This window comes from Onychostoma macrolepis, chromosome 07 (genome assembly GCF_012432095.1).
Source record: "Onychostoma macrolepis isolate SWU-2019 chromosome 07, ASM1243209v1, whole genome shotgun sequence".
Classification (NCBI taxonomy): domain Eukaryota; kingdom Metazoa; phylum Chordata; class Actinopteri; order Cypriniformes; family Cyprinidae; genus Onychostoma; species Onychostoma macrolepis.
The window spans coordinates 36964183-36983693 of record NC_081161.1 but is presented as its reverse complement, the minus strand read 5'-3'; the positions used below and the strand labels follow the sequence as shown (position 1 = coordinate 36983693).

Below are 19511 nucleotides of genomic sequence, written 5' to 3'. Positions count from 1 at the left end.
GGCAGATGCTCTCCCCATGCTGAACTGTACTCACACTCACACTGAGCTAATATATGCCGACCCAGACAGACAGATAAAACATAAAACATGTCACAGAGCAGACAGTGAGAGAGGGGGAAGAGAGGGAGAGAGATGTCCCAGAGGCATTGTTAAATTGATCAGTGTACGGATGGCAGGATACGTGATGAAATGAGAGAGATGGATGGATGGATGGACCTGTGGTCTCATCTCATTACGGCTCTTAGTGCAGGAAATGGCTTTCTACCTGCAGCACTGTAGCTGTCATGTCCAAACTAGGGCTGTTAGCATTAAGTAGTTAGCATTGTGATGAGAGGAATTTTTAACAGTATGCACACTTTCTACTCCTTCGGGTTTTGAAGCGCCACCATTGATTATAAACTGAGAAATGTATAAAGGTGCAAACAAGTTATACCATATATAGTTATACTATATCATTTATTTTAATTGTACTACACAGTAAGTAGTATAGTGAAATCTCTATGTTCTGCTTTTGCTGCAGAAAAAGGCTAGCATGACCTGTCACCAGCATAATTTGTGTTTTAGGTGCTAAATTTAGGTGCATTGCCAATTGTTGGTGTATTGATGCTCATCTGATTTCTGCCTTCTCCTCTCTCTCTTTCTGATTGAGTCTCTTTGTGTTCTGGTTGGAACAACTTGTTCTGGAGGGACTAAATATAGCTGTGCACAGTGAGGAGCAGAGGTGGCAGGGCAACCTTTTTACAATTAGAGCCAAGACTAGAAAATTGAGAGCAACAAGGAAAAGGAACATTGGTCAATTTTCAGGTCATCAATAATAATTTAGTTTACTTCCCCTTCGTCAAAACGTCATTTTTTTAGTACATCAATAGCAACTTAATATAGAAAATAAAATCACATACTGTTGATATTTGATTTAGCTGATATTTCACCTGTTGGTTTATGCTGTCATAGTCATGTTTGTTTGTTTTTTTGGGGGGGGGGGGCAACAATTAACACAAAGGTTCCATACACATATAAAACCTCCTCTGTTAGTCTGCATTAGAAGATAGTTTTGTACAGAATGGGTGTGGTAAATTTGTGGATATCAAATATTAAATGTTGTATAATGTCTCGACTAGTGATAGACCATTATATCAGCCAAGCTGATTAATTCAATTCAATCAATTTTGAGATTATCAGCATTATTATTACATGTCTTCTGTTTGTATTATTTTTAGTGAATTAGGAATAAATAACCTTGTAAACAAAATGTTAATTTAATCTAATAATTTAGTGTATGTCTCATTTGCCATCAATCAATTAATCAACATTTGTTTTTGTGTCTGGTTAAGTGTCTGATTTGTTCAGGACTGTCCTTATAATTAGTGTATATTTATTCATATGCTGGTGCTTATATGTAAAGCAATATATGTACCTGTAGTGCATTAAAGGTACACATTGGTTCATTTTGTGTGTTCCCTTAGAAATTAAAACCAAAAAGCTATCAGACCCATTAAAGCTGTCCATTTAGACTTTTTAAAATGTTCAGTGTTCCCTCTAAATTAGTTGTTGTCTCTGCTGTGCATGTTTATCCAAATTACTCTGACTCTTTACAAAGAACACAATAATGGACGGAAATTAAAGGATACTAGGCAGAGGGAGAGACATGAATAAAGGCCATCAATTTGTTATTCTGTAGTGATTGTTTTTTATGCCGGGGGCCACGTTTGTGGACCAAGAAGTGACGCACGCTGGATTGATTAAGTGACTTGAACATGCATATTTTGTCTTATGCATGTATGTGGGTGTTAAACCTGCATGTGACTTAAGTGTGACCTTGTTCACCTCTCATAAATGCATTTCCATTTCCATGGCAATATGGTCTTATTATACATCATCATGACATCAAGGCCATTTAACCCTGTACAACTCAATGCCATGATGCATATGCAAATAGTTATTCTGATAAGAACAGCTGCAACAGAACATAACTATTGATTTTCCTGCAATTGCTGGAAATCACTGAAGAGTGTGCAGTAACAAGACCTCTCATCCAGAGTTTCAGTTCGCCTTATTCTTAGACTGCAGGTTTATTCATAGCAGACATCAAAATGTAGCAGCCTCAATGTATTGTATATTTGTCCAAAAAAAAAAAAATCAGAATCTTCCCTGATCAGGTTTATCATCGTTAACCAAAACTAAATAAAATAGATAAAATATGTTAAAACCTAAAAAATACATCAAATCTAATACAAAACCACAACAAAATTATTACAATGTTATCAATAACTATAATAGTATATCAGTAATACTAAATTAACACTACCACTCATTTATATTAGAATATTCAACATCTACTTTGTCTTTTTCAGAATGTTGATGCTGCAGCAACATGGAATTCTGGGAAGCAGAACGCTGGCGCTCTCCCGTGCACCTGAATGCAGAGCAGAAACACAGAGTAAGGTGTGTGCACAAAGCCCAACAATCTTCGCAAGCACTTTCGAAAGACATCTGCAGTGATTGGCTGCTGCAGCCAACGGGAACATGTGCCAAACGAGAAGAGCAACAACTGCCTGTGCTCTCCGGACTCTCAACAGACAAGCACAATAACCAATCAGAGAGGAGAATGAAGGCAGTGGAGCCAATAACAATGACCTTTGACATTCAACAGAAGCTTGAACAGTTTGTGTCCAGTATTCACAAAAAGGATTCAATGATTCACAATTGTTGAACATATTATGCGTCCACAAAAAGTGCCTCTTGTTTTTGATTGCCGCTTTCTGAATATAGACTTTCAATTATTCAGGCACTGATTGACGTGCTTGTTCTTTAATTTGATGTAAAAACAGACTGGAAAAGTGGGTCTTTGAAAGCGTTGCGGCAAGATGTCAACAACGCTGATGGTACTGCTTCTGGAGAAAATGATGAAGATTAAGTAATTATGATTCTCAAATGGTGTTCATCATGGTATTTAGCTAACCTAGCATCACACATCTGTTGACTGACTAGTTCATCGTCCTCCCTGTTCCTTTCTCCACTCCCTACACCCCATGCGTGACATGTTCTAGCCATGCATTAGTACTTAAGTGCCTGTCTTTTTCTGTCTCTCTTCCTTCTGCTCTCTTCACAGTAGTGTCCTGAAAGGAACCAGTAACAGACGTTTGGCTCAGTGACACTAAGCATCTATTTTTACTCTATGGGTGGGGTGCTTCTGTGATGGTGTCCTGCGGTAGCTTACCTCCACTGGCACGCAAGGATGCTAGCTGACCCAATCCACACTGGACTATACCAGGGATAGTCCAGAATGGGGGAGTGTAAAGGATATAATTTGGGAATTAACCCCACACACTGTATCACAGCAACACCTATTGCTGGCCAACAGTGGTCAAATAAAAACAGGAGTGTTAAAAACATGATTCTCTCATGTATTTATTTTTTTACTTTATATTATGATGAGTATGTCTTTTAAAGATTTTCTTCTGAATTAATTTAATGGGATAGTTGACCCAAAATTGAAATGATTGTCATTATTAACTCACCTTCATGTTGTTCCAAACCTGTATGACTTACTTTCTTCTGCACAAAAGATGATATTGTGAAGAATATTGGTAACCAGTTGCTGGTAGCCATTGACTTCCATAGTATAGAAAAAAAAAAAACTATGGAAATCAATAGCTACCAGCAACTGTTACAGGTTTGGGACAACTTGAGGGAGTGAACTATTTCTTTAAGAAATACACATTTTGCTTGATATGAATGTTTATGATTTTAAGAGTCTGAGGGTTGTGTTTGCGCTAGTGTGTGCATATATAGTGTGTTTGTTCCTGACTCTTTGCTAAACTGTTTCAGGATGTTCCATCCTGACGTGTGATTGCTTGGATACAAATGGAACAAATAGTGTTTATTGAATCCAGACTGCGCTGGTCGAACACACAAAACAACCTGTAATACAAATACACAATGATCATAACCAGTTGCTCCTTTTATCAAAAGGGGAATCCCACATAATTATCATTCAAATCCTATAGGATAATAGATTTCAACGATCAGACCGCAGGTTAATCACATCAAGCTGAAGAGTATTACTGAATAATACTTGTTTATCCCAAATACATTCAGAACACACATGTTTCCAATATCACTGAAGTCTTTGAGAGGTTGGAGTTACAAGGCAAAATGTGTTGACCTTTATTAAAGGGATAGTTCATCCAAAGAGGGAGATATTTTGAAGACGTTGAGATCCAAACATTGTCAACTTTCATTGTATGAACAAAACAACACTCGTTTTCCAAAATATCTGCTTTTGTGTTCAATAGAAAAAAATGGTCACAGGTTTAAAAGGACATGAGGGTCAGTAAATGATGAAAAACTTTTCATCTTGGGGGGCACTATCCCTTATTGATCTTATTAACAATGTATTTTACACATTAAAATTATGTGAAAGATGAGAGAGGACGGCTGACATTGCATAAGAAACCTTGAGAACTTTACTAAAGCTATTCTAAAGCTGTGTTGTGTTCCCGTTGATAGGGATTGTAGCAAATATATAATACACTTTTTTTTGACAGTGATATTGAGAATTTCAAGCTGCTTCAAAAAAGGGCAGGCAAACCAATATATATACTGGATGAAGTGTTAATCTTTTAAATAAATTGTAAAGATTTGCTATATTTTTCACAATATCTTCAGCGTTGCGCATTTTAACCAATCACACAAGATTGTGTTGAGCTTATGAATGTAATAGCCAATCAGAGGCTTTCAGTTTGCCTGCAGCTCACTGACTAAATTCTACTGTCTGGCGAATTCTCTCTTCATAAACAATGAAGTGCAGATGTAGGTATCAGGTAAGTAAGAGATTCATTCAAAAAAAATTATATGCTCTTTACCCTCTTTTCTGTATATAATTTTTTCGCTGTTTGAATAACCGTGGGAATGAAGTGCTATAATTAGTAACTATCAATGTTTTGTTAATTTGTGATCTTAAATACAAATTAAGTTTTTAAATTAAATATTTTATGACATAACACCTCTGTATCTGGTAGGCTACTTGCCTAAAATATATGGGTTTATGATGTGTGTATTAGGCTACTTTTTAGCCTGATCCTGGGGTTAGTTTACCCTCCGCCAATGCTGCAAAATAGGGGTAGGCGATATGGCAAAAATATCATATCACGATTTATTTATTTTTTTCCCCGAAATATCACGATTTCACAATTTTATCACGATTCTTTGTCATGTTGGTTTTACTATTTTGTGTGTGAGTGCAGCTAAAATAATTTCCCTATTATAAAGACAAAGCCTTTCAAGGTAACAAAATCTAAAAAAGAATGGTGGATATTTAGGCCAAAGTGGACGAAGATAAAAAATCTTTGTCATTATTTTATCTTTGCTATTAAAAATAAGAACAAAGATACACATTACAAATACACATAATACACAAATAAAACAAACAGTGCTTTATTTTCAGGTACAATAGGCATATTTAGCAGGAGCATTCAAGAAACTGAATGAACAAATATAAAAATAAAACACTATATAGATTGATTCCTACGGAGCCCCTAAAGGGACATTGGCAAAAAAAAAAAAAAAAAGAAGACTTTCTCGTGCGCACGAGATACTATCGCGTGCGCTCGAGAAACTATCGCGTGCCCACGAGATACTATCGCGTGCGCACGAGAAACTATCGCGTGCACACGAGAAACTATAGTTACAGTTTCCTGTTGCATCACTTCTGCCATCTTACACAGAAGAAAACAAGAGCATGCATGTGCATGAATTAGCCTAATTGAGATCTATTTTGGCCTTCAATACTAAAACATTGTGTCTGTTCTTGCATTCGGACACAGATAAATCATTACTGAACAGCATAAGAACGGCTTTTTCTCTCAGGCTATATTCCACCTGAACAATACATAGCCTAACATCTCAGGACTGTCCATCTGTACATAACTTCTCAAAACTTTTCATCTGTAAAATAGCACATTCATAATTCTTTCTATTTTCTCTATAGGCCTATGTTGTACATAACCTAAAACATTTGCACATTCATAATTCTATTTTATCTATATTTTTATTACCATAGTTATTGTTTTTTAATGCATTGTCTATTCTGTTTATTATTAGCCTTATATTTCACTCTATTACCTTAAATTATATGCATGACTACACTCTCTCTGTACTTTCTCCACTGGATGCTCCTGTCACCAAGACGAATTTCTTGTGTTTTTGTGCGTGTAAACACACTTGACAATAAAGCTCTTTCTGATTCTGACATTTAAAACGCATTTTGAGGTCTAGAAGGATTGGTAGCTACAGTATAAAAGCTCAAATTTTAGATTTCGATATGGCAATAGCCTATTGTCCCACATACAACTCTAAAAGCCAGTCAAATATGTATATAATCGAAAGCGATTATTTATTTTTGATAATTATTACTTTACTTCAGTTTGGTTTTCAATAACTGCTGTTAGTTTCGTTTCATTTTCGTTTTTATTTCTTTGACATTTCTTTGACATTTTTCTTTCTTTCTTGATAAATAAATGCCTTTATTTTCGTTAAATACAGTTCCTAATATAACATGTCTTAAGATTTTCAAACATATGCTGACGAAAACAATACGATCGCTGACATTTGCAAAGCGAGTGCACAAGACGCGCCTTTCCCGAGTCGCGATCTCCTTATAAAGTACAATTATTGCGTATTGATCTATGCATTACAGTAGGTCTTAATATAGATCGGTCTCAATGTTAATCATACATAAAAGAAAATGTGGAATCACTTGCATGCTCTTGATTAAACTACCGTTTATTTGCATATTTGTTCTTATATTGAATAACAAAGATAAAAAATAGCTATATTGTGATTGATAAATATACAGTCATTATTATGAAGAAAAGAATTGGAGGAAAATATGCAACGTTGCTTGGTGATTTTGCTTTGTAATCTTTAACTCGATTTTTCTCGAAATCAGATCTGCTACCGCCTCTATTACCTTCAAACGGCTGTAGCTCAGTCATTTTTGTCTGATTCCAACAAGTCATATATAATTTTAGAAGGTATTTTAAATGGAGAATGTGAAAATAATATGTTTGAAAATTTGCGCATTCCGACTCATTTTACTCATTTTAGAATGTTCTTCACATTTATTTTTTAGAATTATTACTTTATTGTAGTTATAGGCTTTCAATAACTATGTTTCATTTTAGTTTTTCATTTATTTTGAGATTTCTTTCTTTCTTTATTTGCCTGCATGCCTTTATTTCCATTAAATACTGTTCTTAATACAACATATTTTACTGTTTAAACATGAATACAATATTTATTACATTTAAACTCGTTTAACAAGCATTTTAGAAGTAAATGAAATATCGTATACATATTTAAACGGTAAAATATGTTATATTAGGAACTGTATTTAACGAAAATAAAGGCATTTATTTATCAAGAAAGAAAGAAAAATGTCAAAGAAATGTCAAAGAAATAAAAAACGAAAATGAAACGAAACTAACAGCAGTTATTGAAAACCAAACTGAAGTAAAGTAATAATTATCAAAAATAAATAATCGCTTTCGATTATATACATATTTGACTGGCTTTTAGAGTTGTATGTGGGACAATAGGCTATTGCCATATCGAAATCTAAAATTTGAGCTTTTATACTGTAGCTACCAATCCTTCTAGACCTCAAAATGCGTTTTAAATGTCAGAATCAGAAAGAGCTTTATTGTCAAGTGTGTTTACACGCACAAAAACACAAGAAATTGTCTTGGTGACAGGAGCATCCAGTGGAGAAAGTACAGAGAGAGTGTAGTCATGCATATAATTTAAGGTAATAGAGTGAAATATAAGGCTAATAATAAACAGAATAGACAATGCATTAAAAAACAATAACTATGGTAATAAAAATATAGATAAAATAGAATTATGAATGTGCAAATGTTTTAGGTTATGTACAACATAGGCCTATAGAGAAAATAGAAAGAATTATGAATGTGCTATTTTACAGATGAAAAGTTTTGAGAAGTTATGTACAGATGGACAGTCCTGAGAAGTTAGGCTATGTATTGTTCAGGTGGAATATAGCCTGAGAGAAAAAGCCGTTCTTATGCTGTTCAGTAATGATTTATCTGTGTCCGAATGCAAGAACAGACACAATGTTTTAGTATTGAAGGCCAAAATAGATCTCAATTAGGCTAATTCATGCACATGCATGCTCTTGTTTTCTTCTGTGTAAGATGGCAGAAGTGATGCAACAGGAAACTGTAACTATAGTATCTCGTGCGCACGAGAAAGTCTTCTTTTTTTTTTTTTTTTTTGCCAATGTCCCTTTAGGGGCTCCGTACGTATAAATGCTATTTTGAAGAATGGGGAAAAACAAACAGTTGCTGGTCCGCAGCGACTTCCATAGTATTTTTTTCCTTTTATCAAATTCAATGTGGACCAGCAACTGTTTGGTTACCCACATTCTTCAAAATATCTTCTTTTGTGTTCAGCACAAGAAAGAAATTAATACAGGTTTGGGACAACATTTGAGTGAGTAAATAATGACAGAAATGTCATTTTAGGGTGAACTATCCCTTTAATGACAGTCGGCAGCATGTTTAGTTCTGTCCCTTTAACACCTGCACGCATCTAATATACTGTTTACCTTCATTTTAGACATAACCAACTGAGTCTATACATAAACCTTGCGTGTTTTGACAGTATTAGCGCAAAAGATAACTTAGTTCAGTAATCAGGCTTTTTAGTGCGCGAGCTTCAGGTGTGCGGGCTCAGAAAAAGCGCACGGTCAGACCAGCGCTTGAATGAAACGTTTAACCGGCAAGGCTTTAAAACACACGCAAACAATGTACTTTTGTGATTGCGAATAAGTGCAGTGTCCCGTGAGAGTAACTCTACCGCTGAGTTAACACTGATGTGAATGTATGTGGCGTTATACAATATACTGATACAGAGGCGCCAGAACTGTAACTGATAGAATGTGCACTGTTGCACGATATTAAGATATTTCTCCAAAAGCAAATCGTGGAGACATTTTTCATTTTAATTTTATCCAACAGTTGCCTTTTTTATTTTATTTTCTCTGAGGTGGAGCCAGCTTCCATAGTAGCTATGTGTGTCCTGTTCTCTCTATAGACAGATAGGCTGGTAACAGTATCTCAGCCATACATCTATGAATAGCAAGCTGTCTAGCTTTACTCAGAGCTGATAGATACAGTATACAGAGTCTTAAGGGTCATTCCACAAATTTTTCATGCACATTTCACCAGCACAAAAGAGATCTTTATGTGGAAGGTCTGGTTTCAACTTGTTGTGCGCACACACTGACATCCATAGAAGGCTGGGCATCTAGTATTGGAAGTGAGGGCACATATTCATGGGTGGCCTATTACCACAGGAGTACTCGTATTATTCAGAACACACAGTGGCCCCGGGACAAGGTGAGTTAAACCTCAAACTCTGTGCACTGAGAAACACTTGCTGTGCAGCAGCATTTTATATTCTTGCGCACATCAGCAGCACACGCAGGAAAAACCTGATGGCTTTTGCTCTGATGACACAAACACTCTCACCTACGGGACAAACAGAAGTGAAGATGTGCTCCACCCGTGACCTGCTTGTCTGGTCCCCAAGGTCTGTGGCTCAGCTCATGGCTGAAGGCTGCAGGAAAGAAATGCGTGAGTCTTTTGAACCTTTGACATGAAAAGAAGTGACAAAAATGATGACAAAAAGCTGAATGTATCAGCAGCTGGCAGCTACAGTCATGTATCTGGCAGCAGCAGATGGATGTGTGCGTGCGTGCTTTAGGGCTCCTTTAACTCTGATAAACAGGGTTTCTGCGAATCTTAAAAAGTCTTAATTCGCCCTTCCACAAATTAACCCCTTAAAAGGTCTTAAATCTGAGAGAAACTGAAGTCATGGCATTAAATGTTGCAAGCACTGCAAAAAAAAAAAAAAAAAAAAAAAAAGGTATCTTCCTAAGTATTTTGGTTTTCCAGTACAAACATCTTAACAAATTGCAAATTGAACATACAAAGGTTTATTCTCTGAAAAACTGAACAAAACTTTTTATGCTTAGTTTATGCTTAAAACATAAAAAAAAAAAAAAACTTTTGATCAATTTCTCAAAACAACACTTATTCGTAAATATATCTTGATTTAAGATTCTTTAGACATTTGCACTGAAAAACAAGACAAAAATAATCAGAAGGTACAGTAAAAGTTATTTCCATATGCTTGTGAGCAGAGCTATTTGAGCCATAAGCTTTTATTGAATCAGTTAGAGATAATATTGACATATTGTATTCCATTCAGTTTATTCCTTAAATTTATTTAATTTATTCCTGATGCAAGGCTGAATTTTCAGAATCATTGCTCCAGTCTTCAGTGTCATCCTACAGAATACATTTTAATGTTCTGATATTAATTAATATTATCATCAATGTTGAAAACAGCTGTGCTTAATTGTTTTGTAAGAAACATTATTTATGCTTTAGAATTATTTTATAAATAGAAAGTTTCAAATAACAATACTTATGTCGTACATCACGAAGTGTTCAGAATATATACATCATTTTAACTGTAGGCACAGATAAATATGCTAATCACTTTGTTTGTGTATTAGTCTTACACCAATAATATCAAGAAATGCTGTAAAAATGCACAGCAGACATTATTTATTTCAAATTATTACTTGTCCAAAACCAGTATTGTTCTGCCTCAAATAAGTTACTTTCACCTTATAATTTTATATGGCTGCTAACAGCCAACATACACTCTTACAGCTGAGCGATACAGCAGGAAGTCTTCCTGCTTTATTACTTCCCTTTTGGCTCAGCAAGGCAGGAAGTCCAGTGAATGTGTGCACATGAGAGAGAGTCTTGGTTATCACAAGCTAATTCTGTATATGTTCTTTCTTACAGTCCTCTCCTGTCCTCACAGATTGAAATGTGGCACAGTTGTAGTCAGTAATGAGTTTAATCCACAAGCCTCATTGATCGCTCAGTCGTTTGAGTGGAAGGTCCAACCAAAGTTCAGCAGACGCAGGTCGATGGGGAACAGTAGTTTTGCTGTGTGTACTCATCGCCCACAGCATGAAGGGTAATTATGTTTTAATGCATTCTAATACCCTGTCATTATCGCTAAACAAAAACAGCTTTCTTTCGAACCCTTTTCTCTTGCCAGTTTCTTTCACTCCATGTATCTCTATTTCCCATTCGCCCAAGAAATGTGGCCATATTTAGTATGTTTATGAATCTGGCCTAGACCGAGTGACTGAGTCAAACTGAGGTTTCTTTTGAAGCTCAGATGATATTTGGAGGTTCTATCTGAATGCCTGAGACTGAAGCTATCCGAAGTTGGCTTCACATCCGAACAAAAAGGCTCCCTGTACCCTAGCAGCACCCTAAGACTAGCTGTACAGAGTGTGAATAGCAGAGCGGTGAGAGAGCGGGGAGGGGTCACGTCACTGCGGGGCCTCTATATTTTATTTTCCCCAAGAGCTGCCTGAGAACCCATAGACACATGCTACAGAATTCCCCCGCAGCCCGAGAGAGAAAGAGGGAGGGACGGAGGAAGGGAAACAAGGAGACTTGGGTGAGAAAACCACAGAATGCAACGTGTTCACGCAGACACAGGCATTTTTCAGTATTTTTGTCTTTTGGTCCACCTTTAGGCTACTTCTGGAAAATTGTTAAAAGTTTTAGCATCTTTTACATGAGAAAAGCTTCAGATTCTAACTTCAAACTTCTTGGAAGTGGAATGTTCCATTTTCAAAGCATTTCTAGGGGGAAGTGTGGTAATCCGTTGTACAATGTATGTAGTCATGATTGACAGAAAGCGCCTGTTTTTTTTTTTCTGTGTCCTGGCCTCATGCTGGGTCAGTGTGGATGGGGGGTAGACAAGGGGATTTTTTGCATAGGCCCATCTAATGGGAAAAGGTTAGGGGTCATTCTTACAAATGTGGTGGTTACGGCTTTGATATTACGCCATTGTAGAAGCAAGACTCTAACTGTCATTAATGATTATGATGTTCTTGATCAGAAATTATTTGTTCAACATGGTGATCCATTCAAGTGAGTCATACGCTTGCAAAATGATGAATAAAATGATTTTAGAATTTTGTGGTTTTTATTACACTCTGTTATAGAGCAGTCCTGCTAGGCTTTTTGCAAAATAGTTCAGAGTAATAATTATGTGCGCACACATGGCAAGCTTGCGCAAATGCACATGCTTTTTCAGGTAGTTTCTTTTGGCAGTTCAGTCCTAATTAAAGAACAAAATAACTCCACAATGAACTCGAAGAACCCTGTGAGATCATTCTGACAGAGCACACAGTCCATCTGGTGGTCATCTGTGGAAAACGCACTGTGAAAATACTTTGAATCGACCTTCCCAACATATTGTTGACATAACCGGGATAAAAATTAAATCTATTTTGTTTTGGTCGGCCTTAATGTCTATTTAAACAAAAAAAAAAAATGTCTCTAATGACATCAAACCGCAGGAAGTGACATTGTTTTGGTGGGAAAACAACAGCACACACGCAAGTACGTTTTAGCAATAAATTCTGATTGGTTCCGTTTTTGTTTTTTGTTTGTTTTATATCACAGTTAACCAAGCTGACATCATCATTTAAAACTCTTGGGTATTGTTAAGGCCCTTATTTCTCCCCTGTTCATTTTCTTGGCACTGTGTAAATAGTCAAATTATAATAAATGTTTACGTCCCTGATTTTAACCAGAGCTTATTTATTATTAAGTCTGGTATTCACTTTCATATAAATCCTTACTTAAATTACAACACAATATTAATTATCTTAAACGTTCCAGAGTTTAAAATTTACTGCACAACAGGAATGACCTAAAGAAAGACCTTAAAACGTCTGCATATTTCAGAAAAAATTAAGTGATTAAGTTTTAAATAGCTTTATTGGCCTGAATAATTAAAGTCATATTTTGCCAAACTTAGCAAACTGAATTCAGATCCATTGACTTTTGAGACTGAACTATTGAGAAACAAAATAACAGTAATAATAAAAATCGGCAAGAAAACAGTGTGTTGGCATGAATCCATCTCCATATCAGTGAACCATTTCATTCGGATTGATATAAGACAGCTTAATAATAAATTGTGCTTGGGGAAAATGGTTAATATCATTCACATTTTTTCTTCCAAAATCATGAAGTAAAGAGCAGACTATGAAACTCAGAACTCACAAATTTAATGCAAATTAATGCGAGGACAGATCTGGCGCCATCTACCTACAGAAGAGAAAAACACCTCACATTGCAGTCTGTCGTTGTTAATGACGGCTACCATTTGGAGTGCATACAATAGAAAACTTGAAGAGGCAGATCTCAACCTGCGGTCCTTTTGACAAGCAAGGTGGTATTGGGTATCAACATTCCCTCATAAAATGGATCAATATCCTCTGCTGTAGCTGTGGTATGATTCCCAGGATCCGGCTGTGACTCGGAGGAATAGACAGTTGGTTGAGGTTGAGTATGTTCTTCTGTAAATGACAGCTTAGATTGTGTGGTGAAGTCTATAGCAGCTGTGGGCATGAGCTCAGGGACGCGTAAATCCACTGCACTTTTATCCATTTCATTTTGTAAGGCCGAGATCATAGAGGAACTGCCAAAAACCAGCTCTTTAAAACTTCCCTCCATCACTGATGTTGAATTAGTTCTGTTTTGATCACTTTCGAGATCCACTTCTTCCTTCGCTGTGGTGTCAGCAGAATGTGGTTTGATGTTGGTGAAGGAGGCGCTACCGGTTATATCTGAAAACCGAACTGGTTTATAATTGTTTAGGCCTGATTTTGTTGAAGACATGTTAAGGTTGGATTTGGTTGAGGTTTTATAAACTGTTCCAATTACAAAGTTGCTTAAAGCCTGGGACACACCGACGGCACTAAGGTTGATATCTGCTTCTGAGATTTGAGACGTTTCGTTCCTCCAGTCTGAAGCTGCATTAGCTTGTAGGATGTTAGCTTTGCCAGAAGGTTTCATAGCAGATCTGTATATAGGTGACTGGAAAGTGAGCTTTGCTGAACTATTTGTTTTATGACTATTAATGTTAGCAGATCTATGCGTTGCAGATTGAGAAGTTGGGATGGCATAGACACTCTGGTGGTTTGAATTTTCTTCAGAACTTTTTCTTTCTTGAGTCACTTCATCTTGCCTACCAATCACAACGCTGCTGGTCGGTCTCAATCTTATATGACTATAATTTTCATTAGTATTTGACTGTGGTATTCCAGCAGAGTTTGTGTTTTTAATTTCCTTTGTTGGATTTAACACACGTTCACGTTCCTTCAAGCTATACCTGCGAAGTGGCTGGATAACAGCATTGTGTATTTGAGGATACCCAGTCACTTTATTCATAAGAGAAGATTTATGACTTGGAAGAATAAGCTCTGATGTGGGACTCTTGTGACTGTTGGTAGATTTTATGGATGCTTTATTTAAGTTGGATCCAAAAAAACTGCTGTTTAAAAACCTCACAGCTGGGAATTCATCTTGGTTAGATTCAGTGTGCTGTGCTGAAGCAAGCCTACTTGAAGTCCATCTCGGAGATGTTTTTGACTGAACTTTGTCAACAGCTCCATTATTTGTAGTATTTGTTCCACTGAGAGATGTTTTCATTGCTACAGCTTGACCTCTAAGAACATGGTGCTTTAGAGCATCAGACATCGGGTTACTTGCACCTCCAACAGAAGAGATGCTTTCACGTTGAGGTCCATTATCAAAAGAATCTGTCTGATCCCAATAAGGTTGTTTTTCTTGGCTTGACTCAATGTCCTTGAACTGGAAAGGCATTTTTCCGTAGGGTTTTTGTATCAAGGGTTTTTGAGTGAGTGCACTTTGGGCAGTATGTGGACGAGCAGGGGCATATTGCACATTAGATGAAGATTTTAACAGGGGCTTTTGGCCAGAGTGCATTTCTGATTTTTGTAGCGATGTCTGCAATGTAGGGACAAATGTGAAACCTTTAAAAGCATATGGCTTTTTAGAAGTTAGATAATACGGTCTGTTTCGGCTGCTAGACGTACCTGAATTTTTAGATGTGCCCTGAGTGCCAGACACAGATGGAGTAACGCTGTAGACACTCTTCATTGTGTTACCTGGCACAAGACTTGGCGCAGGATAATGTTTAACAGATAATGATTGTACAGTACTTTGCCCGAAGGAATTCAGATGCATCCTATTTCGGGTGTTATGCTGACTTGGCTTCCTTAATGAATGATTTGTTGGGTCTGGTAGATTAATATTCTTATCACGTTGTGAAAATAACATGGTGTTCTTTGCAAACTGCATTTGTGGGGTCAAGTTTGTGCTTTGTTTTGACAGTTTGAGTAGCTCAGACATCTGGATGGCACTGTTTTTATCTGATGGGAAGGAAGAGCGGGCATTATTGATCACTGAAGGCCTGATGAAAGATATACCTGTAGCCAAATTATCATACTTCTTTTGATTGTGAAAGGTTTGAATGGGCAAAACATTCTGACTACTTTGTCCCCTATTTTGTGTCAACTGAATGTTTTTGAAAGTGTAGCTGCTCGTGGCTGATTTTGTATTTCCATATTCAAAACTGCTTTGCAGACTTGCTTTTGGACTGGCAACCCTTTCAGAATTAGACAGCTTGACGTGATCATGCTGAGAAGAAAACAGCTGAGATTTTTTAAATGGAAGGATGCTATGACTTCCATTTGAATTTGATCTCTTAAACGCAGGAGATATTGGTGTTGGGATTGTTGGAGGTTTGAACACCTTGGAAAGAGCTACGTCCCTCATATTCTCATAGGAAATTTGAGAAATGATTCCAGTCCCAGCAGAAAAAACTTGTGGCAATGGTTGGCTCTTTTGTTGATTTGCTGTTACAATTGAGGGAGATGTATTTGCCGGTACGATTCTCCTCGGCACGTTTTGATTCTGGCCCTTGTTTTGAAGAAAATGATCCAGCAGCATGTTTCCATCACTTTTGAGCCTGATATTGTGGTTCACAGTTGAGCTTCTAGACTTATAATTAGTTGGAATAGTTTCCCTCAAATAAGGTTCATTGAGTCCTAATGGTCGCGAACTGCCTGAGTGCATTTCTGATTTAGAAATATGTTGATATCCAAATGAGCCTGATCTATGCACATTTGCTGCATGCATTCCACCTTTTTTCCTCACTAGCCTTGGGGCCAGATTAATGGAGCTCGTTTGGCTCCCTTTAAAGTCTAAGGGATTTTGTTCCTGTTGGACTGTTTGGAAAGCATAGCTTCTTTTGGCATCAATTTCATCATTAAATTTGGCACTTGATAATTCAACAGGATTATTTCTGCTATTGATATTGGACTGAACTTTATTTGGGACTGAATAAATAACATCTGCAGAAGCTCTCGTGTCAGTGGGGCTGAAGCTTGGAGTTTTTGCATTGACGTCCTTTCTCTGGTTATCTGAGGCAGATTTGATCCACGGCAGCTGATATTTGCTGTTAAATTGTTCTATGTTCCTTTGAAGACTGCCTCTTATTGGATTTTCAATGGGTGGATTAACACTTTTGAAACTTTCCAGCCCTTGTATTTTGATTTTTGAATCATCTGTGACATCTCCTAAAGGCATTGATGATGAACCTACAATATATTTAGTTGTTTTATAAATGCATATGGCAACAAATTTAAAGCCTGTTTATTTGTACACATTATGGATATGCATGCATATATATACACACACCCAAAGGACAATAATACAGTTTTGACTACTTTTGTCACAGCTGTTCTAAAGATTTATAGACTAAAATCTCACCTACTGACACTTCAGGCAAACATCCCACAACAGAAAGAGTCAAACCAACCAAAGCCAGTCTATAAAAAAATAGTCAGTTTTAAAATTACAATAAATTATTACAAAAACAAAGTGTAAAAATGACCTAAATGCTTACCTCAGATAGTATTGAAGAGACATGTTTTAAGGACTAATGCACTTACGTGCCACACAAAGCTTTTTGTAACACCTGGTCCAAATTACCCTATTAATGTGGGCTCACTGAAATGCTAATATTGTTGATCAGCATAATGGTGATCGCTGATGAGGTTCACCTGAGTGTGATCAAAGCTAACACCACATACACAATCTCACATTTGTATTGGTTCTAAAAGTATGATGAAAATGTGTGACTCTGCCTTTGCCTATGCAGAGTTTAAAAGAAGACGGTGTGCTAAACTTGTCATAAAAATTATAAAAATATTTTATTTGGTACAAACATAGCATTATACAGTCATTCTATATTTTCTTCTTTAAAAAACAAAAAACACAAATACTTATAAATACATATAAAATTAATTTGTGATCATGAAAAGACAAACATAATTATGGCTCTTGCATTTGATACAAATGTAACACTGAAATACTCCTTCTAATTAAACTTAATAGACAGAATAAATACAGGTAATATTTCATAGAAATTTTTCAAAAATCATTAAGTTGCAATAATTTAAAAAGGAGAAACTGGTTGAGTATATGATTTTGTAACAGAAAAGAAACAGCAACAAAAACATACTGGCCTGAAACAAATGATCTATAGGAAGTGTAGTTCATTTAAAAAAAAAAAAAAGACTTGTTTTTGTTGCTGTGTTTATAGATTTCTCTGGAACAACCCTACATTTTTGTTATGGTGACAGCAAGTCACACCCAACAACAAACAGTTGTGCTTCCCAGGCGCTGACATTCCAAAGCTCATGACACATGTCATCTATAGGTTTCCATTGCAGACTGCCATCCATAACCTCGAGACAGGGCAGTGACCCCCTCAAACACTGGAGGGGACACATCCACCCAAATGTTCAGTTCAGCAGTAAACCAGTGTTTTTCAACAGAGGATTCTTAAATGATTACATCTGCTCCCTTAAATCATGTGTGGTTACATCTTTTGGCGTTCAGATTACCCAAGTGACACTTGACAACTTGAAATCTGGTCTTTCACATCATGTGGCAGGACATCATTGCCAGGTCCCTCAAGTCTTCATCAGTCATACAATCTGAAAACACAAATGACACATGTTAATTAGTTCTTTAAGGACTCAATTAATGTATCAAAGGCATTCAAACGCACATGCTAGCAGAAAATAGGCGAAATACTCACTTGTCCGTACATCCCCGGTGACTTTCTGACACAGGCGACTTAAACATTTCATCAGGCGTCTTTTACGCGATCTTGGCGGCGGAGAAAGATCCTCTTTTGGTGGGATGACCGCGTCCCGTTTGGGCTCCTCGGTGTCTTCGTCGTCCTCCGCGCATTCCTCCGCGCAGCCCGCGGTTACAAGCCGCGCACAAACGTCCTCGTCTACCGGCAGGGTCTCTTGGATTCTCTCCTCCGACAGCGGCGTGGAGTGACGGCACAGCGGACACATTATCCGGGGCTCGGGGCTCTCGGCGAACCGCCAGAGCGTCACCAAGCAGCTCTCGCAAAACGTGTGTTTGCAGCACAGCTGTCGAGGACACCGCCGACCGAGGTTGTAAGTTCGGTAGCAGATTCCGCACTCCATTTCTGGAAACATGTCCTGTTGTTAGTTTGTTTGCTTCTCTCTTGTTGCGAACTCTTGAAGTGGTTTGTAGTAAAGTGCCGGTGACTCATGTCGAGTAGTCTTATATGCCTATTTGGTGAAGGCGGGTCGGATGAAAGTGCGTAGGAGGGAGGTTTCCTTTCGTTCTCGTCCAGACTGTCTTTAGCAACAGGACCAGCGGTTTTAAACAAATGATGTCATCGTCTATAAACACAGTGATGTCATGCATGACTAAACAGCACCAGAAGTTAAATCATACTGTCCTACGTGTCTCACTGTAGGGTAGAGTGGGGGAAACAATCCCCCCTTAAGGATTGTGCAATTATTCTTCCTGTGAAACAAAAGTTAAATATGTTCAGAAAAGTTATTATTGTTTTAGTGACAATGACATAAATTATAAACCAAGTATGAAAAATGTCCAGAGTTTTCATGTTATTAGATTTTTAACAAAAATTTAATTTGTGCCAAGGTGGGCGTTTTACCCCCCAGTCAAACAAAGCAATGTGCTTTTAAACATTTACAGCAAAATCAGAGTACAGGCAGTTTTAGCTTAAAATAAAAAAAAGAATATAATCAATTATGGTTTTCAAAATTATAATAGCCTATTTGAAACATTTTGTTAGCTGATGCTAACTGGCTAGCTAACTATCTGATGGTAACTTGAGGTAATTTTTAAATATAAAGTCCAAATATTTAGATTCAACCAACTATTTAGAATACATTTGATGGAAAAACAAAGGATTTGATGTTCAGAACAGAATAACTACAGTAATTGCCAACTACCCCCTGGGGGTGTTTTACCCCACTGACTATGTTTGAGAAAAAAATTGTCATTCTGAAAATATAATTATATTTTTATTAAATAACGCATACTCTCTATCTACAGGCCCAGCTGTTCTCATATCATATATAACTGTGATGTTCTACAAAACAACAAGCTTTAAAACACTTTTTTTCTGTGGGGGGTTGGGGGGGTGTGGCA

At 37.0% G+C, this 19511-nt stretch overlaps 3 protein-coding genes across 4 annotated transcripts in view; 1 reads left to right on the top strand and 2 right to left on the bottom strand.

Moving 5' to 3' along the window:
- si:ch73-335l21.1 (insulin receptor substrate 1-B) overlaps nucleotides 1–3392 on the top strand; it is a 49446-nt gene extending 46054 nt beyond the window's left edge. For both annotated transcript variants that reach the window (XM_058780374.1, XM_058780373.1), the window contains exon 3: nucleotides 2352–3392. In XM_058780374.1, the coding sequence (XP_058636357.1) occupies nucleotides 2352–2359 (8 nt within the window). In that variant the 3' untranslated portion in view covers nucleotides 2360–3392. The remainder of the gene's footprint in view (nucleotides 1–2351) is intronic.
- A 9796-nt stretch (nucleotides 3393–13188) lies between these two features.
- LOC131543237 (uncharacterized) lies at nucleotides 13189–17047 on the bottom strand. Its single transcript, XM_058780375.1, has 3 exons — nucleotides 16909–17047; nucleotides 16773–16831; nucleotides 13189–16600 (listed from the first exon to the last, which is right to left on the bottom strand). The coding sequence occupies exons 1-3, from the start codon at nucleotides 16929–16931 to the stop codon at nucleotides 13338–13340; spliced, it is 3345 nt and encodes a 1114-aa protein (XP_058636358.1). The 5' UTR covers nucleotides 16932–17047; the 3' UTR covers nucleotides 13189–13337.
- A 149-nt stretch (nucleotides 17048–17196) lies between these two features.
- Nucleotides 17197–18692, bottom strand: si:ch73-335l21.4 (E3 ubiquitin-protein ligase-like). The gene is made up of 2 exons (XM_058780399.1): nucleotides 18109–18692; nucleotides 17197–18004 (listed from the first exon to the last, which is right to left on the bottom strand). The coding sequence occupies exons 1-2, from the start codon at nucleotides 18521–18523 to the stop codon at nucleotides 17946–17948; spliced, it is 474 nt and encodes a 157-aa protein (XP_058636382.1). The 5' UTR covers nucleotides 18524–18692; the 3' UTR covers nucleotides 17197–17945.
- Nucleotides 18693–19511: the final 819 nt, after the last annotated feature.